This window comes from Athene noctua, chromosome 6 (genome assembly GCF_965140245.1).
Source record: "Athene noctua chromosome 6, bAthNoc1.hap1.1, whole genome shotgun sequence".
Lineage (NCBI taxonomy): Eukaryota > Metazoa > Chordata > Aves > Strigiformes > Strigidae > Athene > Athene noctua.
The window spans coordinates 30,191,462-30,212,618 of record NC_134042.1 but is presented as its reverse complement, the minus strand read 5'-3'; the positions used below and the strand labels follow the sequence as shown (position 1 = coordinate 30,212,618).

Below are 21,157 nucleotides of genomic sequence, written 5' to 3'. Positions count from 1 at the left end.
GCTTACTTAGATTTTTTAGAGGAGAGTACATTTCATATTTGCTGAGTTTGTATGTATTAATTTTCCTATTTAGATAGAGCATTCACATCTACTTCCAGCATTACCATCAGAACAGTTTCTTTTGTCCTGCATTGACTGTGAGTGTGAGACAAGAGGTTCAAATGAGTGACTGGGCTAGAAGATGACCACCAAAGATACTTTCACTCATCACAAAGCCTAAGGGAAGAAGGATATGAAGAATAAGTTATCTTCTCACTCAATTCACTGTATGCACAATTGCCTCTTGTCCAGATCGTGGCTGTGATGCTTTGAGATATTATAGCTCAGTTTGCTTGTATTCTTCCACAGGAATTTGGTTCTGCATTGTCACAGCAGGAAGGTAATCATTGCCTGGGTCTTGAATGCTTGTGAGGATCTGACCTATCCCTCGGCTGATTCTCTGCCCATAAGAGCCACTGCTGTTTTTGGCTGAGATTGTCTGACCTCTGTAGACTTGAGCCTGATGCTCACATATACCAAACTTGCTTAGCAGGATAAACACATCTCTTCGGAAAGCTTTGGTGAAAATAGCGTAAAGAAAGGGGTTGGCACAAGAATTGAGTGGGTAGAAGAGTACCAGCAAAATCTTGGAATTGGTGACAGTTATCAATGGTTTGTTCATAATGGCAGATAAAGCATGAAAAGCAATGGGAGCCATGCACAGAAAGTCAGTGAATATCAACACAGCCATCCGCTTGGCAATTTTGGTGTCTTTGTCCCCTGACTTGTACTGAGGGTTTCGCACAGTTACGTAGATTTTTATGTAGCAGGCACAAATGATGACAAAAGCAATAATGTTACATATTAAAATGAAGACAACATAGGCTTCAGCCACTGGTGTTTCAGTGTCCATAGGCAAGCAGATGCTGACTTTGCTATAGCTGCTGATGCCAACCAGTGGCAAAAGGGCAAGAAGAAAGCATGAGAGCCACCCTCCCAGCATGATAACCAGGGCATGCCGGAGGCGAATCTTTCGATCTGGGCGCATGGCAAAAGTGATGGCATACCAGCGCTCCAGGGTGATCACAGTCAGTGTGTACACAGAAAGTTCACTAGCAAAGACTGTGAAAAAGCCAGCTGTGTTGCAGCCAGGTCCAGTCTGCCACTCTATAGCGTGGTTATAGTACTCTGACCTGGTGTAGAGATCCACTGAAGCAATCAGGAGGAGGTATAACCCCATGCAAAAATCAGCAAAGGCCAAGTTACACATCAGAAAGCGTGGTACAGTCAGTTTATAATGGCTGGTGAGAAGGATGAAAAGGACAAAAATGTTACCTAGGATGGCCAGCAGGTTCACAAACCACACCACAATCCTCAGAAATTGATATCCCATTATATCCTCACAAGGATTAAACTCATCAGGCTCTGGAGTGCATATTACATCTTCATTACCTCCACAGACAGGATAGTCATAATGACTATCAAAGGTCTGGATGTCTTCCATTTGAGGGTTCTTGAGCTCTTGGCCAAACCCAAGATTTCCTCCTCCGTGCTCTTCAAAAAAAATGTAATAATGGGAATTTTCATGAGAATTCATGAACTTGGTGTTTTTATCATACACAGTGTCTGTGTAGTCTGTGTATTCTTCTGCATAATCTTTGTACAGGGGACCTCTGAGAGCTTTGACCGATCTTCTCTTACGAAAGCTGTGACTGCCACTCTGGTTACACGTCAGGTACTCCAGGATTCTGAAAGAGTAGAGGGTGAAATCACTGCTGGCATTTACAGTCCAACCAGAGTGTAGCAAGTAAAGAGAACACTTCAAAAGCAAATCACTGTGAATGAAAATGTAGCTATAAAAAGGTAGGATGTATTTCTGTTAACAGAACATATAGTGAACAATAAGCTTGAGTATTTCTCAGCTTTTTTTAAAACTATATTTTCCCTTTCTCTGTTGCTATTAGCTATCCCAAGTAATAATTTGGCTTTTTCAACATCCTTAATCCCTTTTCCTTCTTGGGATCTACATTCCTAGTAGGTAACAAGACTTTTATCTACTGTTTATAATTTCTTAGACAATTAACACAGTATTACTTTCCTTTTCATTTTTCCTCACAAAACAGTTTCTCCCAGAACTTCCATCATTTCAATTTCTGTTCTGTATTTTCTGTAGGTGCTTTACAGCTAACTAGCAGTGTAGTGATTGGGAATCCTATACCTCATGGTGTGATGTATCTGTGTTTTTAGTTGAAAATTGTTCATGCTTTTTACTAGGAAAAATTGCAAATTAGCATCAAATTTTTTGATCACTGTGATCCACTGTTACATAACCTTTAGCATTTCTCATTTTCAGGTGTGTAGAATTAGAGATTGCTTACACTTTGAGATTGCATACAATTCAGTCTGAGAAATTTTAATCTCTACTAATAGAAATGCAAATACTTGTTTCTTTCAGTCATTAGATTGTGGTGGGTTCTTTATGCACATTCTTTCTGACCAGGTTTTGAATCTGTCCGCTCCTGTTATATTTCTGTCTTCGCTTTCCCAGTCTATTGTAATTGTGAATGTTACTGCTTTGTGAGTTTATTATTGAATAATTCATGTACTTATCATAGCGTATTTTTAATATGCTATGCATTCCAACCACAAGTACTGCCATACTGAAGACTGGGGTTGCCTTCCTTAATCAGGGACTGGCCTGGATAAGAATTCTCTAAACCTTGGAGAAATTTACAGTGGATTTGCACTCTCCAGTAAAATTTTGCTGCTTATAAAAGTAAGTCATCCTCCCTCTTTACCTCTCCCCAGCAGATGAGTCTCTGTGTCTATAAATGTATTTTTTTCCTTTCCAAAAGCTATCCACATCTGTTCTGATGGGAGGCTGGAAATGCTGCTGAAATGGATTTTGAAATAAATGGTCTACAAGGTTATTACAGAATCATTTATTCTGAGCTTTTCAGTTAGAAAACATATGATACGTGCTGCTGTAACCCCTCCAAAACTTCTTTTTCCAGGCCTTGCTACAGCACATTCTGTCTTACAGCACATTACCCTTTTCCTTTTTTTGCCCTTAATTCTGGGCTCAGCAAAAGGAGGAGCTGTTGCAAAAGGTCCTATAAATTGTTACGACAAAAATTCTTTTTTGTCAGTTTGAAATTGTAATCTCTAATTCAAAGAATGTCCTCTCTACCTAGAAGGAATGTCACAAAAGTGTCATTAGATGGAATTTTAGATTAATAGTAAAACATTGTTTTCACTTACATACTTTAAAATTGAATATAAGTTAGTGAAACTCACCCGCTCGTTTTTTTCCAGCTCTTGAAAGCACAGCAGTGACTTGGATATGATAGGTCAGCTCGCATTAGCTGAAGAAATATCTTTACAGCTGGTAATTTTTTTAAAGTCCATGTATTTTTGGCCATTAGTTCTTTAAGGCTTTCCAGTCCTTTGGCTGGAAGGTTAGCAACGGCTGTTCTGGAGACATCCCTAGGTAAAGGAAGAAAAAGACCAATGTCAGAATACCCAGCAACTGGATCAGATTTTTTTCAGATTCTTGCAGTAATTTAGGAGTTTCATATAATTCTACAGCAAAAATCAAATCTAGAGGAGGTGGGGGTTTCATATCACTTTGCTAGGTTCTGATATTCAAATTCAAGTAGGATATGAATTCCTCCTGTGATTTTCTCTGTTTTAAAGCTTTTTAATGTCTCATAGTTCAGAATATGAATGATTAAGAAACATCAGGACTTTTAAAATTACACCTTTAAAGCCAACCAGATACAAATGCATATGCATACACAGAGTTTTTAAAATTCTTTAAAGAAATCACATCTTCCACTGAAAGAACTATTTTTCTTTAGACTTCTTTAGACTTGTCTTAATCTATCGGCATACTTCAAAAGAAAGCACTGTAATTACTAAAACAATGTTCTTCATAAACTGAAATTAAAATCTTCTATCTCAGTCCATCCTGAAACTCTCGGAAAAATTTTGTATATGATTGCTGCTTTCTATTTCCCTGATACTGAGTCCACCTCAGTAGATATGTTGCACAGTTTGTGGAATAGGTGTATTTCCTTTAGAACTGCCAGGTGAATGTCATCTGGTCCTGCTAGTGTCTTCCACTCTTTTTTTTTTTTCTTTTTGTTTTTTTTTTGGCTTTGTCCCCGAACCTCTTCTATTGACATTTGAAGTCAAGCTGTTTTCTCAGAGTTATACTCTGTAAAGAAGTAAGCCTGTAAAAAAGGCTGTGTAGGAACATTGTTTAAGCAGTTTCATCTTGAACACACTAATAATAAATGATAGATAATAGATAATTAAACTTTTTTCTATGCGTTGTTTCCCAAGAGTGCGGTTGTTATCCCTCTACAGGTCTCACCCACTGGCTGGTTTCTTGCACCTCAAATAAAATTTTTACTAATTTAATGCTTTAAACAAATTGCTTCTAAAACACTTGGTTTTGCTCTGCTATCGTACATATTTGAATATGTCACAATTAGTTGATTTCAACCATAGAAACCTTTCTGTTCTTCTGGAGTCGTTTTTGATAGGTAGTATATGTTTCTACCAAGCCTCTGAATTGGCTCTTGAAAGAGACGGAATGCTGCCTGCTGTCATTTTATCTTTTAAAGAATCACAGCATAGTTGAGCTTCAAGATCATCCAGTTTGACCTCACAGGGTCACCTGGAGCAGGTTGATCAGGACTATGTCCTGTTGACTTCTCAGTATCTCCAGTTTTGGAGACTCCACAGCCTCTCTAGGCAACAAACATGTTTCAGCATTTGACCACCCTCACAGTAAAGTTTTTTCTTATGTTGAAACAGACTTCTCTGTATTTCAGTTTGTGCCTGTTGCCTCTTATCCTGTCACTGGACACCACTGAGGAGGCCCTGGCACCATCTTCCTAGTTTCTGCCCCCCCCCAATCCTTCAAGTATTTATACACATTGAAGAGATTTCCTTGACTCTTCTCCGGACTAAACACTCCCAACTCTTTCAGCCTATTCTGCTATGACAGATGCTCTAATCCCTTAATCAATTTAGTGGCCTGCTCCTTTTTTTTTTTTTCACTAATTTCCTCATTTTACAGAACTCTCCTTCTGAAGCAAAACATCTTGGTAAACTAGATCTTGGACTAGATCTTACCAAGACAAGGCTCGCCTTTCAGCAACCCCCATGGGTCTCCATCAAGTCCTCATGGTGGTGGCAGCTACCTGCAGGAAGGGAACATGGTTAAATGCTGTGTGATGGGAGCTGCTAAGACTTTCTGGAAGGGAAGAGGCACCTTACAAAGTCTTGGGAGTTCTTTGAAGATATTCTGGCACATGGAGAAAGATGATCCTGGCTGTATAGTGAACTGGGATTTCTGAAAAGCCTTGACAAAATCAGATATCAAAGGCTGTTGAGGTAACTATAATCTGTTATGTGACGAGGGAATGGCTCTCCTGGATTAATTAAAAAAGAGTGGGGAGAAAAGCCTGGGAATGGATGTTAAGTTTTCATGCCAGAGGAAGAATGGGAAATGAACTGGTATCTGAATATACACTTCATTGCAGCGGAGTCCCATGGAGGCTAGACTAGCACTGATAGTACTGAAATATTCATAAACCATCTGGAAAGAGGATGAGAGTAGCTGCAACAAAGCTTGTTTCTGACACAAAATAATACAAGGTAGTGAAAGCTAAAACTTGATTGTTTAAAGAAGCAGAAGGATCCTGCAGTACTGAGTGACAGTGGTAAAATAACTGACATGATTCAATACTGATGAATGTAAAGGGCATTTAGGAAAAAGCAATCTTAATGTACATGGATGACAGTGGGGTTTAATTTACCTAGCACTCTGGAAAGATCTTGGAGTCCTCTCTGCAAATGTCAGGTCAGTGCTATTTAGTAATGTTGAAGGGAAATAGAATGCTAAGAATGTCTAGGAAAGAAATAGAACAGAAAAACTTCACTTTATAAATCTGACTGCATCTTAAATACTACATACAGTTTTACAACTACTGTATGCAGTTTGTAATAAGAGCACAGAAAGCTACAGCAAGGATAATAAGAATTATCAATTTTTTATATATGAAGTAATAAGGAGTAGGTAAGGACTTTTCTCTTGGGAAAATCTAGGACTGGAAGAAGTCGTAGACTGTAAACACTATGCATATTGTAAAGAAGGTGATTGGGAATGATTATTCAATCTTGTGAGATGAGTTTTGGGGCAGCTAAGAACGCAAGTCAAGAGACTTAAAAGTGAGAAAAGGTATAATCTTCACAAAATTGCATCATTAAATTGTGAAAGTCAGTGCCATGGTTCATTGTGAAGGACAAATAACAACGTAACAAGGACAATACCCCTTTGTGTTTTGGTTTTATTCACAGTTGTGTCCCGTTCCCATCAGAAATGACTGGGTCAGGAGGAACATCATGGTGGACAAGGGCTTGTGCCTTGGAAACAGCCACAGAGAGGAGCCTCTCTGGGGCCCTGGGTGTGCAGGGGAGGGATCCTGGAGAGCTTCAAGCAGAAGGGAGCAGCCAGCCCAGGCCTCAGGTGGTGGAAATAATTTCTCACACAGCAGAGGGGATGTGCAAAGTCAGTGGCAACTCAGAGTGTTATCAAGTGTTGTTAAAAAGTCTGAAGGAAAGATCTGTTCAGTGAGAATGGGCTTGGAAGAGTTAGTTAAAAGACCACGTCATTTCTGTTCTATCTTACCAAATCTTTTGAAGTCTTTTATACGTGTGTATATGGATGTGTATTTAAGCAGTTAGGTATTGCAGTTTTTATTTTCAGAAACTCTGTTTTAAACTGGCAGGTTGGGGAGAAGGTAGAGGCACAGATGCTTTAAAGTTTTAGTTGATTTAGGATTATTCCTGTTGCAGGGCTAACAATAGGTGCTTGGTCCCATCCATGGGCATATTAAGCACAGTGGCTCAGAAGTTTGGAAGTTTCCAAAATCCCCTATTTGGGAAGTCCCTAAACTGCTGGTATGGTGTCTTTCACCAAGAGATCTTGTGACCTCTCTGTACTGCTGCTATTGTAAATGGAAAAGCCCCCCGGGAGTCTGGTGAATTTGTCTCTCAGCAGAAGATAATTCCTTAGTTACCCTGCCAAGGCCCACACTTTGTTAGCCAGAGGAAAGTGGGATTGACAGGAATTCTTTTTTACCTTACAAATCCAGTCTTGATGATTATCTGTTCAGATTCACAATCTACTTCAAGCAGCATAGCAGCTGTCTTCAAACTAGAAAGAATAGGATTGCAAATCTTTAAATAATAATTAATAATCTTCAGAGCAATGTGAATCCAAGTAGTTGGAGTTTGTCAAACTGTAGTATCTGTATTCATACAGAAGATGCATTTTCCTAAATGATTTCTTTGTCATTGAACAATCAGTCTTGATTTTGGGCTGCTCAAAAAAATGGGAACTGACTGCAGTTATGTCAGTCTCATTAATATCCAATAAATTGATAACTAAGAAGTTGTTTAATCACAGCAGTGTTCACACTGCACGGAAGATGTCTTGCTACTACTGCTAAGCTATGTAAACACGAGAGAATGGGCAAGTGGTCTGGTACACTTGTTAAGAGGATCTGTCTCGAAGTGACTATAAAAGAGGATAGGCAGGAAACTGATAAAATGAATGATAAAGAATCATAAGGACTGGATGGTTTTCACCAAAGAGTTCTAAAGCAGTTCAAGGAGGAAGTAGTTGAATTGGTAAAAGAGGTGTGTAACCTTCCACTTAGCCCCATGCAGGAAGGCAGCAAATCAGGCACCGACTAATATGATATACCTGGGGGAAGTCAGCATGTTAAAGGCCTTTTGTAAAAAAAATAAGTCCTGCCTCATAAACCTCTCTGAGTGTTGTGATTAAGATTTGCTCAGAGTCTCCTGGGACTTCCACAAGGCCTTTGACAAACCCCCACAAAGGCTGATATGGAAACCAGGCAGCCACACTCCTTGTGGAGACATCAAATGTTTGGGATTATGGTAAAATTATAGTAAAATTCATTTTTAGCCTAGATCCAGACTGGACTTTAGCATTTAAGCAGCCATGGTCTAGAGCTCACTCATGGACTGGAAGTGCTCTGTCTGCGGTAGTGTAGAGCTCTGTGCTGTGGAGCGTAACAGCAACCAAAGTGCACTCAACCAATTTTAACATTGTGGCTTGTTAGCCATTTTGTTTTTTCCTCACATGCTTTCTTATAAATCTTGTGACATTTCTTGTGACCTGTCTAGAGACATTGGAGAAGTTCAAATGATTGTAGAAGTAAAACATAGCTTATGATTTAAGAGATGTTGTTTTCTGAACCATCTGTATATATGATACAAGTGTTAAATGGGTATTTAGCTGCTCTGATTTTTTTTTTGTTCTGGGTTATTTTTGGTCTAATTCTTTGCTGGTTTTATGAAGTTAGAAGTCCAGAACTAGATATAAGGGATAATAGCCTTTGTTAGTAATCGTTTTTCACAGCTGGAAACACACAATTGTATGAAATCAAGCAATAATGAGAATTTAAAAGATAGTTGAGAAAATGAGATTGAGTGCATCATAGTACCATTGGTAATTTTTTACCTACGTATGTACAGATTACTGAGTAATGCAATACTACAATAGTTAAAAAAGCATAAAATGTGTAATAGATGGGCTTAGTCTACAGATATTATTTATATCTACTGAAAGATTATTTTAAATCTGAAAATTTGCATTGTTTGATTAGCAGAATGCAGAGTGCTCCTGTTGCTCAAAGACTTGCTTGTGCCCAGTGGCAGGAACAGAGTGGAACCTCCTAAGGTAGGACCCATTCTTAGATTGGGAAATGATGCTTTAAAGAGCACTTATGCTTTCTAAAGATAATTAATTACTCATATGTATCTTGTGTGACAGTAATGTTTTTAATTTGGACTGTATGTTTTGCAAAAGCTAATTGAATAATGAACCTAATTGTATTTTTGTAGCACTCTGTTGAACTTGTCCTCTAGGCAGCAGCTCTTGTTGCTGCATTTAGTAAATCAAGCCCACTGAGTTGCTGAATCCTAGCCAAGATTTCATTTTCAGGTGAAGAGCAATGTACTGTCACTATATTAAAATAGTTTTCTAAAGGGAACAGTATATGTATAAACCCACATACATCTGAATACACAGCAGTGACAAAGGAGTCAGAATTATTGGCATCTCTTCTCCTCTATTCAGTGATCACAACTCCCTGCTTCCTCTGCTATTGTTAACTGCAAATTAAAAAAAAACCCGAACAAACTAATTTTTTAATACCTACTTACATATACCATCTAATGGGGTGATCTGAGAGCGTGGCCAAACTCACACAACATACATATAGCCAGGCACAATTCTTTGTAGTTAAATCTTTCTCATTGCTTTCCTTTAAAAACAAAATGGAAGAAAATTACCCCGTTAGGGTAGATTCAAAGGTGGTATTTCAACCTTTAAGTTGCTGTTGCTGCTGAAATCCTGATGGGAAGAAATGCTTCATAAATGTTCCTTTCTTCTTTTTTTCTCTTCATACTGCTCCTACCGTAAGCAATGCCATTCATTGCCCAAGAAAGAGGCATATTTCTCTTCTGGCAATCGTTTTCCTTAGAGTTAATTTTCAAGAGGAAACAGTATTGTAAGTAGAACTTTCCTTTTGAGGAAGATCCAATGTCCACGAATTCCTATGCCAGCTAATGACAGCTAGATGCCTGAACCAAAAACGACTTAACAAATTATTTAGTAAAATAAGCCAAGATGTTTACACTACCCAAGGGAGATATGGAAAGGCTGTGTTGCTCAGACTTCTCAGCCTATTATGCAAGTTGAAAAATCTCTGGTCTCTCTATAACTTTAGTCTTGATGATACAGCAGTGGGTGTCTAATGAAGCACCAATCGCAAGCACATTTCTCTCTCCTGTGGGAGATGTTAATGGTCATTGACGTAACATAACAATAAATCGTAGGGTTCCACTCAATTTTCATTCATTTTGACTTCAGCTTTCTTAAGGTAGTGCATAGATGGGAGTTTCAGAAACTATTTTGTTCTTGTTAAAATAGTTCTAGCTCCTGAAGGTCAACTGAGATCTGTTCAGGTGGAAGGTTTCTGCTATGAATTGTTGCTGGAAGATAACCTTGCTTTATACCAAACCTCTCCTACATCACAAATGCAGGATAATTCCTTGTTATCCATGGGTAACAGAAGTCCCTAAAGCTGCTATTAAAATTACATGAACATTAAATTCAAAATTAATAATATGTTGCACCCTTCTGTACTGGTTTTGACTGACATAGAGTTAAATTTCTTCATAGTAGGTTGTATGGGGCTATGTTTTGGATTTGTGAATTAAAACAGTGCTGATGACACAGGGACATTTTATTTCCTGTTGAGCAGTGTTTACACAGGCCTTTTCTGCTTCTCACACCACCCCGCTGGCAAGTAGGTTGGGGATGCACAAGGAGTCGGGAGGGGACACAACCAGGACAGCTGACCCCAAGCAGACCATATCACATCATGCTCAGCAATAATAACTGGGTGGAAGTTTGCCAGGGCTGCCACTGCTCAGGGACTGGCTGGGCATCAGTAGGTTTGTTCCATCACTTGTTTTTTTTAGGTTTGTTTTGTGTGTGTGTGTGTCCCGTTGTGTTTTTTTTTTCACATCCTTTTTTAAATTATTGAATTGTCTTTATCTTAACGTGTGAGTGTTCTCACTTCTACCCTTCCAATTGTCTCCCCCATCCCACTGGGTGTGGGGTTGAGCAAGCAGCTTGCATGGAGCTGAGCTGCAGGCTAGGGTTAAACCAAAACACCTTTCTAAGATCTTTAGCTCAGGACTAGCAAGTCAAAGGATCATGATGTGAAATACGATGACCTTTTTAATCACTGTTGATTTACTGTTGCTTACATGCCGTTTTACACTTTCTGCCTTTGAGAAGCAATACCTCTCTCTGTAATGTCACTATAGTACCACATTTTTCTTTAATTATAAATACTGCTAGGGCTATTGTTAGCCATGGGTGTATATCATTCCAGTGGGAGAGGGATAACTGGCTGTTTAGACTGCAAATGTAAAGCACATCCTGAGACTGAGAATCAGTGGCATCTGGGCTAGCACAATGATTATAGAAGATTAGAAAAATTTCAGGTCATTTGAGAAATCTAACTTGAAAACACAGAATGAGAAGGAAGTTCTCTACAGTATACATATGCATGGCCTAGGAAGTCATCTCTAGCCCCTAAAGCAAGAGGTTTCGTGTAGCTCACACACGTTAAAGCTAGTCCTTGCAGAGTAATCTTACCTGGCAGAATATTATAGCATATCATTACCCCACAACACTTTGCAGCATGTTGTTACTTGTTCACCTGTCCAGCATAACAGCAACACTAATGCTTTAAATACCCACAGTAACTCCCAAGAGTCAAAACCTCTGCTGCTGCAAGCTCTCACCACCCTTACACTTAAGATTGCAAGTGTTTTGTCTTCTGCCATCCCTAGAAAGGAGCTTTTCAACCCATCATGCCACCCGTAGCCTCAGAGGGAAGATGTGCAGTGAGCTGTACAAGACCCCAAACATAACAGTAAAGTGCAGGTTGCTTTGAGACTGTGCACTTACTGAGACGAAGTAGTATTGTAATGGAAATGTGGTGTCCAGGTGAAGTTAGGTCAACTGAAAAATGTCTTTATGGCCAGGAACAAAATACGAAAGGGCTTCACTGGTGCCATGTGTAATATTAAGAAAAAGGCCTTATTAGCCAAATACTAATAAAAAAGGGTTATTCAGCACCAACACAGCCTCTGTTGCAGTTCTCCAACAGTGACCATCTTAGTTCAGGGATGGGTGGCCTGAGCCCTCCTGAAAGCAGAAGTGGTGAAAATGAAGGCAATCCAACTAGCAGGGTGGAAGAGGAGGAACAGCCACCACAAAGGGTCCCTGAGCAGGAGGTTTAACAGCCCCTTTGAGAGCTTTTTCAGGTTTCCCTCCAGAACACCCTCTTTTTCTCTGCCTAGATGGCCAATTCTCTTGGTGGTGGATCAGGGCCTTGACTGTGCTTTTCTTATCCAGAATGTAAAACTTCTTTGAGATGTGGTCAGAAAACACTGCTGTCTCAGGATCTGGCCACACATGACAACTGAGGTTTATCCTTCAGGTGAGTCAGTGATAAGAAGAAAAAAAACCCCAAGCATGTTAGCCCATGACAGTATCTTGAGGGACACAGTGCAGTGTATTGCTACCTTTACCTATTCTTCTCATACACACCTTCATCCCAAGGACTTTGCAACTTCAAATGAAGAGGCCTGAACTAATATCCTCCCTTTGCAGACCCTCTGGAGAGAAGCACTGGGTGGGATGACCCACCAGCTGGAAGCCATTGTGGCCATACTTGAGGTGAGAAGGTTGTGACATAACATCCCTTTTGACTGATGTAGTCCTGCAGTGAAGGGAGGGGAAGAGCTGGCCTGCATGTCCTTAGGAGGATGACATTGGTGCTTCCCAACTCCTTCTTTCTGAGCTTCTCTGACATGGGGTAGCTGCTGCATCAGGTGCCAATGGGAAAGTGAGGATGACTTTAGGAAACAGACAAAAGGTTACCCCAGTGTGGCAGGAGCATTTTAGCATGATTTGCTGTTGAAATGGCTGAGTATTATGGGCTCCTCCAGTTTAAGGTATCTGCTTCAGAAGTATGACTCCGTGAATGGTCTGTGCCTCTCCCCTCAAGCTGGTGAAAGGAAAATCTGATACTCCCCAGAGCTGATCTTGGACCCTGTTCCAAAGACTCTGTTAATAACTTCAGTAGACCTTGTGGTAGTGATGTGGAGGAATCATGTGACCTTGAAAGGTGGGGTCTCAGCCAGATCTTCCTCTTCACCCCACAAAACTAATTTAGATGACTGAAGCCGAAGACAAGCTACCATTCACACGCAGGCCTTGCAGTGCATGTAACTTGAGATGGCACGGGACAGAGACAACCAGGGATTTGATGATGACCTTGCCACCGAAGGTCTGTTGCAGCTTTGCACAGCAGGGACACAAATCTTTGCATAAAGTGGTTATGACCAATACAACTTCTACGGTAGACTGCTGTGTTGCTGGTAGCCAGCCTAATTTTCTGGAGTTGGAAAGATTCTGGGAGAAAGATAATGTCTTCTGCACCTTATTGTAGCTAGATACTAGGATTCCGTCTGGGAACAATACACCATTATTCTGATACGCTGTTTTTCTGAAGATCAGAAAATAAAACTGATTCTTACATGGAGTGAGCACTGTTGGCAGCATCTGGTTTTGCAGTGGAGGAAGGAACCCCACTTTAAACACTTCAGTTCTCCCTGTGATCAGACCTATGCACTGTTACATGCTAGATGATTTGAGTCAGGGTGTATTATTCTTCTTAAAGTTTTTTTGTTTCATTCCATATTGCTGTTCCTAATTTTAGTGAAGGTTCTTTGGAGAACTATAAAATCAGACTGGAAGCCACATTACATGACAAAGAAGAAAGGACAGCACCAGAAGGAACTTTATTCTGTCTAAAATTACTTTTTCATCCCTGTTTCAATTTCCTTTACGTGTGTGCCCCTAGTGTCCTTAGTTTTATTACAATTACACTACAATTGTACAGTCATAGGACAGATTGTAATACAGTGTCTTTCAGAAGAAAAATTGGTAGGAACAGTATTTATTTCTAATGTAAGATGCAAGCATTTCTTAAATCAGTTCCCTAAAACACAGCTTTTGTGACTGATATTCTTTTTGTAAACATGCCATTCCCATCCCTGCTGCTCTGCTGCTAATAATGGTTGGAAAGAAAGTGCACCCTAAAATAGTATTACTTTTAAAGCTTTCTCTACTTCATTTTCTCCTACTCACAGTAGAGTTGGCCCACTGTGCACTCCCAGAAATGCATCATCATTGATAACTTCCAGGTATTTGTTCTTGTGCAGATAGCTGCAGAAACAAAACACAGTGATTTGGAAATAGTTATCCATGGGTTAAAGAAGACGATCTTAAGTTTACTTGCCTGAAGAGATTTACAAAAACAATATAGATAAGGACCATCCTGTCCCAACAACATATTAAAGCAGAATCAGTTACTTCATTTTCTGTGTCCCAAGGAACAAAATAAGGGTTTGCTGTTTTGAAAATAAATTAAATTTCTCAATAAATAATAAGTTAGCAAAATAAATTCTTTGCTCTGAATTTTTTTTCTCTCTGTCATACGCATAAAGACACATGTATACACACTGTATCTTCAGGTAAATATGTGTGAGGATAAGGTGAAACAGATTGTTCTGTTTTCATCTGAATGGCATATGGGGAATTACATGATACTTACAGGAACACGTCATGAACAAATGTAAAAAAAATTCCCTCCTTGTTTTGAGTTCAATAATAAAAGTTCTAAATGTTTAAAATCTTCATAGCCAAGTAGAGGCTCCCACATACAGGTCAACAGTTAAGAACGAAGTTTTGTTATAAGAAAAGCAAGTGAGGGAGTGAGGACGATAAATCTGAAGGAAAAAATAATATAGAACTTACGTAAACAAAAAAAATTTAAAATTCTAAAGCCTTGTGAAAACCTTGAACAACTTCCTGAGTAGCCAACACTTTCCTGAAATATAAATTGTTGCAATTTTCTCCTGTCATTACATGATTGATGTGATCAAGGACCAACATTAATTCCCATCACTCTGGAAACTGATATATAAGAAAGCGTGAGTTGAGGAAGTAGGGAGTTTACAGAGTTGAGTTAAAGATGCATTATTAAAGACAGGCAGTGCAAGGCTACTGAACACTTAACATGACCCAAGTAGAACTATCAATGTTAAATTCAGTTCTAATTTTTTTGGTTTTAATTTTAAAATAAATGATCTAGAATGAATCTTGATATTTTAAAAAATTTTTTTTTTTTTTTTTAAATTTTAAAGCTGTATTCCTGTTTACTGTGGTCTGCAACTGTTGTTTGAGAAACAAATGCATGGATTTTTATTGCAGGTTGTTCAGTCAGGTTGCTTTAGAGAGACTATGCATTTCTGACCAAGGCTTTTGTTCTCAATGACCTAATAGAATTTATGGTTTTTATGGAAAGACTTTGGAGAAATAATCAGCTGCAGTAGTTCCACAATTGCAGATGTACAAAGAGAAAGCTAAAATTAAAAAACCTGCAGGAGCAGAAGAAGCACAAGTATCCTGCTTTTCTGCCAGTGTCCCAGTGGATGTATGGCACTGAGCATTCTGACATTCTGTGAGGAGCAGATACACACAGAATGTGATGAAATGGAAAAATAACCATTATTTTTATGCATGCAGTGCCAGTTTGTGTGTATTAGTTGGGTATATTTGACACAGAATTAGTTTAAAAATGTGGTTTTGAAACAATTGTCCAGCTAAAAAGTACTTAAACATAACAGGTATGTTAACTTCCTTGACGAGGTGGTTCCTCCTGGCTAGCCAGTAGGGAGAAGGACGAGAACTGTGGTTATAAGCAGCTACATCTCCTAAACACACAGACAGGAGTATGCTGAATTAGCTGAGCAATGAAAAGAGACTGAAGATTTGGTTGTGATATATACATATGTGCATATATATGTGTATGTATATGTATACAAGGATACTACTGTGATAATTCTTTCCCTAAGCCTGCAATTAAACCCTAGGTAGTGTTTTTACTTAGTTCAATCAACTTTTGTCACAATGTTTACAAGAGAAACAGCTTGTAGGTATCAAACCTAGTCATGCTTTTTAACCTAATTTAGATGGAAATTGAAATCTTGTGGTGAGATTGAGACTCATTTACCAAATATAGTAGTCCGAGGAGGAAGGAGGACCATCTATCTCTCTTGGCTGAGTGGGCACTACATAAACAAGGAGACAAAACTGCCCAATCATTTTGTTTCTGTACTATGATGAGAAGGATCCTCTGAGAGAAGTTTGAACCAAGGCAACAAAGGGGATGGGACAGCTGCAGGAGGACTGTGCTTCAGGACAGAAATGCAATGCAACCCATTAAGGAGGAGAACACAGAAAATTGCCGCGGAAAGTTGTCATGGTATGTTCCCCTTGATGAAATGATGGCAAAATGATCAATGCTGTAAAGGCCCTGAAGGACCATGGTGCCTAGGCAGAAGAGACTTGCAGCACCTGTGACTATCCTATTTATAAATGTTATCAATTTCTTTGTAGTGGAAAAGGTAAAGTCTAATGGCCCCAGTAGCAAACCACATAGTAAAGCATGAGGCTGCAGTCTAGGAACAACAACAGGGTCCACACACTGGAAGATTATAGGTAGCTCAGGTCCAGCAGAAGCAGGAAGAGGAACTCGTAGTGACGTAAGTACGACAACAGTGGGTGACCCAGGCCCAACAACTACAAGCATCAGGATTGCTTGACGTTTCACCGGTAAGTGTGCAGGGCTGGTGGAGGCCTTGTGATGCAAGAGGGAAAACAAGATGACTGCAGATGATGAGTGTATATCATTTCTCAAGAGAAGATGATGTAGTCCTCAGTTGAACTAAAGGACTGAAACTTTTCAAGGATTGCAGACAGACTAGACTACCTTATGGAGGTTGTGTTTCACAGGGTAGACAAAAGCACAGAAAATTCCTAATGATGAGGTCATCATCAGAAGAAATGGAAGAAAACCAACAATATTGCCTAAATGAAGCCAGGTCACATTGCTCAGAATTTAAACATAATTATCTTAAAAAGAGGAATTTCATAAAATTTCAGAGTGCAGCTGGCACAGAAATGATAAGATGCCCAGGCCAGACCTATTAAGGAAATTAAATTAAATGAAAGGAGAAAGAATTTGATACTACTGATGCAGACAGTAATACCTTAAGCAGAGAGGGATGTTTGGTACTATAACTATTATAAACACTTTAAAGCTAGCTTGTCATGTAGCTAGGAAGGCAAAAAATACAATAGAAAGGTTGTCACAACAGATTTCAGAGGGTGTCCATGAAGTTGCTGTGAGCTGTGCCCATTGTACCAGTTAGTGGCAAAGATACAAAGGTCAAACCTTTTGTAATTGTAAGTTCTGTAACAAAACCACTATTTGAGATGGTGGCTGTGAAGGTAGTTCAATTGACTCAGAAAAGTGTAAAAGGCCACTATTTAATCTTTGTGCTGGAAGAGTCTTTCAAATTCAGATCACTAAAGTGGGTCTTAGATGTAAAATTGTTTCTTGGTGTAGACAAAAATCAAGTAAAGATTTTAATCCTGTCCTGATTGAAGTCATTGGCAAATTTTCTGTAACATTCACTGGATATAAGCTTGTATTGATTGCCATAGTGAGAAATGAGAAATAAATGCACCTCAGCTGAGTTACACAACACAAAATCTTAGGGAGCCAAGCCAGAGTAACACTTCTGGCATGTTATTCATTGGACATTACCCATGCCTAAAGCCTTGTTTTTACAGAGGAAAATAGCTTACTGCATCTTCTCAGCTATTGTTCTTTGGAATAAGCTTTCCTTCTTTAGAAATAGATGGCATTCTAGTATCACCTCTCCTTTGTGTTAGAATTCTGAGAACTGATTTTCGTATTCTGTAAATGATAATCTAGTCACTTTTGTTGTGAGCTCTTGTTTCAGTTTGCAAATTTCCTCCTGATTTTGCCTACAAATGTAATACAAAAATTAAAACCAGAGCAAGAGCTAAAAATTAGTCCAAGATTTCAACATCTAGGTTGTAGTTTTGAAGGACACAAAAACCTGCCTGACCTAATAAAACCTGTCTGCTTTAGTACCTAGGCATTATTATACAGCCAGATAAGTGCTTGTCCAATTTTGAAATATTTTCCCCTGATACTTGAACACCATAGTGAGTGATAAACCTGAAATATAATAGTTTATATATGCAATAAAAATCTTCAAACTTACAAATAGAACAGCCAGCTAGGGACCCTGGGGAAGTTCATGACATCTGCTGCCAAGGAGGGGTTGTAGTTTTAGCTGGCAGTTTTCACATAGATGAGTCAGGCCCATCAAAATGTAGTTTCCTGATGCTAATTGATTTCATTTCTTTAAGCCCTTTTAATTTGATAAGTACCTCTTTTAAATTAAAAGAATAAGACTTTGGTAAATATATAATTTGACAAGGAAATTTTATGTGTAGCCAGTATAGCTCCTTTTGAGAGTGCTTTTAATTCTGTTGTTACTGACAGCTAAATGGTATAGAATGTAATTTAAAAACACTGCAGAAAAGAAAACCACAACAGTGGTATCCATGTGTCTAAACAAATGTTAGAAGTCTTAGAAATCACATGGGTGAAGTGGAATATCTATCATCAGTTGGGACACTAGAATAATAGTCATTTTGGAAAGCTGGTGGAAGGCAATCAGATAGACATGAATACCACAGTGCAAAGTATGCAGGAAACTAGAGTAGTAAATGCTGAATCTGCAGCAGGATATGCTGATGGTTTCACAGTGCTGTAAGTAAAAGAAAGCTTTTTTTTTTTTTTTTTTTTAAATCAGATCAGTAAGCTAACTATGCTAGTAACTAATACAGAGTATCTGTGGACTGAAGATCAAGGGGTATGTGGGAAAAATAGTGCATTGTGCCGCACCCACCAAAAAATAATATGACTGCAGTATGCTGAGCAGGATCTTCTGAGGACGTGAAACAGTAATAAGGCATTTCAACTGCTAGGTAAAACAGGACAATGTCATATCAGGGCATGACAGAGATACTGAGTATTCAGGCATCATTGATGCATGCTTCATAGAGCAACAGGTTAGAGAGGAAGAGCTTCAAAATGTTATAAAGTCTGTTTTATAAGAGCAACTACCAGGTACTGATATTCAGTAGCTCTGTCGGACCGAAAAAGCTGAAAAGTACACCACAGCTGTAGTCTCCAAAAAGGAGACTATATACATATATATGAGAGAAATTCCTTAAAAATAGACAGAAGTGTGAAAGGTAAATTATTGAGGGCATTCTTGGAGCTCTTTAGGGACACCATTTTGGATATACAGAGCAAATGTGAAAAGCATGAGATGGCAAAAGCAAAACAAAATCCTGATTATTCAAAATCTTCAACTGAGATGAAAAACTGAAAAATGCTGAAAGGTCTGAAGACGTTTTTACAAAATATTTTATTTTTACCAAAAGTGTATTTTCTTCTAGGTGTGAAGGATATGAATGAAAAATGCTGACTAGCTACTTCAACTAACATATAGTTCCACATACCTTTCTTTTTTTCAGTGTGGAATATTTCTATTTGTCTTCTTCCATAGTCCAAACTCATTCATGCCATCCCCCATGTTGTATAGTTGGACACACCTTTCTCAGTACTTTTTTTAAACTGGATTATTTCACTGATAAGGTTTTAGTGCAGTCCCACAACCAATTTTATTAGCACAGGGAGTGATGGAATAAGAATGAACAGCCAGATTAGGGAAAAAGGGAGGTTTTGCAAAATTTTCTTTCAAAGGATCACTTAGTTAAAAACAAAGTTGCCAGAGTTCCTAGTTGGAATGCATTCCTTGCTTATGGAATTTTGTATTATTTGATAGCTTTCAGCTTCTGATTTTAAAATAAGGCAGCAGAGTTTTAACAAACAAGGAGAAAAATAATATGTTGGCCACACATGTAAGTATCACCACTACAGTATTAAATGAGCCCCGGACATGTAACATGTTAAAGTATCTATGTTGTATTATGAAATTAAGGTTAAAGAGAGAGAGAACAGGCAAAAGAGATGCATTGATAAATGGGCAGTATTAAGGATTCATCATATGTTTTTTCTACAGCATTGTTTATCTTGACTCTGAGCTAACCCAGGCATTGTAAGTGATCTCTCAGAGTGTATACCAAAGTAAATATATTCTTTTGGAGTTTATTTCTGTAATTAGATTTTGAGATTGTACACTTTCCATTTCAGTAATTTAGACAGCTCTGTAAAAGCTCATCACAAATATATTTTGCCATTCACTGGAAATATGTTTAAAAAAAATCTTTCCTCAACAGTTTCCTTACAGAAATAAACTTTGGTTCAGGAACACCACTTTGCAGAAGTCTTCAGGAATGATGCAGTTCATGGACCTTAATGATGTGTTAGAATGAGGGATTCAAGTTTCAGATGAACACTGTTCAGTAAAAGTGTCATCCGACCCTTCATTCCTGGTTCTTTACTTTCCTGCCTTTATAAAACATATACAGCAATATGGTTGTTTGCTATAAAACACAGATCCTAGTTGGATGAGAAGAATTATTAGGTAGTGCCATTATTCAGGATGATAACAGACAACATTTATGTATGGTTCAACACCTAGATCTGCATTGATTGTTTTGACCTCCTTGAACTACATAGGTCCTTTAATACTGCGAGAGTGGTAGAAGGGCACACTGCATGGTAGAAGGTAGCCTCTGAGATTCCCAAAGTGTCTTCTGATTTGTGGATGGAACATGGAGTCTTTGAATGATTTGTCAAAAATTAATTACTGTTTTTGATTGGTTTCCTTTTTAATTTGTTTTCCTCCTTGAGGTCATCATTGAAAACCCATTAAGATGTCTTTCCTTCACTCTTTTTATCTTAGTTTCTTTTTGCTCCTTCCTAGTTTCATCATGTCCAAAGGACCTTGGATCAAACCCAGAGGAAAACAGGTACTTTCTTTGCTGTACAGTGGTAGATAAACAGGAGTTCAAATTAGAAATGTCAGAATACAGAACATGAAATGCTTGTCTTTTGCATTAACTTAATGCTGCTGCTAGAAACAACAAATCCCCAAGCTTGCAATTAGGAAAATTATACCTTATCTTGACATATGGTAACCAAACTACTTCAGAAAATTAGTTCAGAAATTTCAGTGCAGATTATCAAATAGATAAAGGCTTTACCACTGATGTTCGGGTCCTTAGTTTGCCTTGTAATTCTGGAGTGGTGCTTTGCTCCAAGTAAATGTAATATGATTTAATTAGGAGAAAACTTGTTTGTTGGAATATCTCATTTTTACTGCTGGTAGATAAAGCCCTGGGTTTAGTTATTTTGGTGTGGTGTTTTTTTGGGTGTTTTTTTGGTTTTTTTTTTTTAAATTTGCTTAACTACTGCAGCATAGCCAGTCTCTAGAAAGATTCACTTAGAATCATAGAGTCATGGAATATCAGGTTGGAAGGGACCTGTAAGGATCATCAAGTCCAACTCCCAGCTCCTCACAGGACTACCTGAAACTAAACCATGTGACTAAGAGCATCGTCCAT

The 21,157-nt window shown here is 38.5% G+C and overlaps 1 protein-coding gene across 3 annotated transcripts in view; it reads right to left on the bottom strand.

Moving 5' to 3' along the window:
* Positions 1-316: 316 nt before the first annotated feature.
* The window catches only part of TSHR (thyroid stimulating hormone receptor), a 68,752-nt gene continuing 47,911 nt past the window's right edge, over positions 317-21,157 (bottom strand). For all 3 annotated transcript variants that reach the window (XM_074909236.1, XM_074909237.1, XM_074909238.1), the window contains 3 exons: positions 13,823-13,900; positions 3,277-3,465; positions 317-1,727 (listed from right to left, as the gene is read on the bottom strand). In XM_074909236.1, coding sequence (XP_074765337.1) covers positions 317-1,727; positions 3,277-3,465; positions 13,823-13,900 — 1,678 coding nt within the window. The remainder of the gene's footprint in view (positions 1,728-3,276; positions 3,466-13,822; positions 13,901-21,157) is intronic.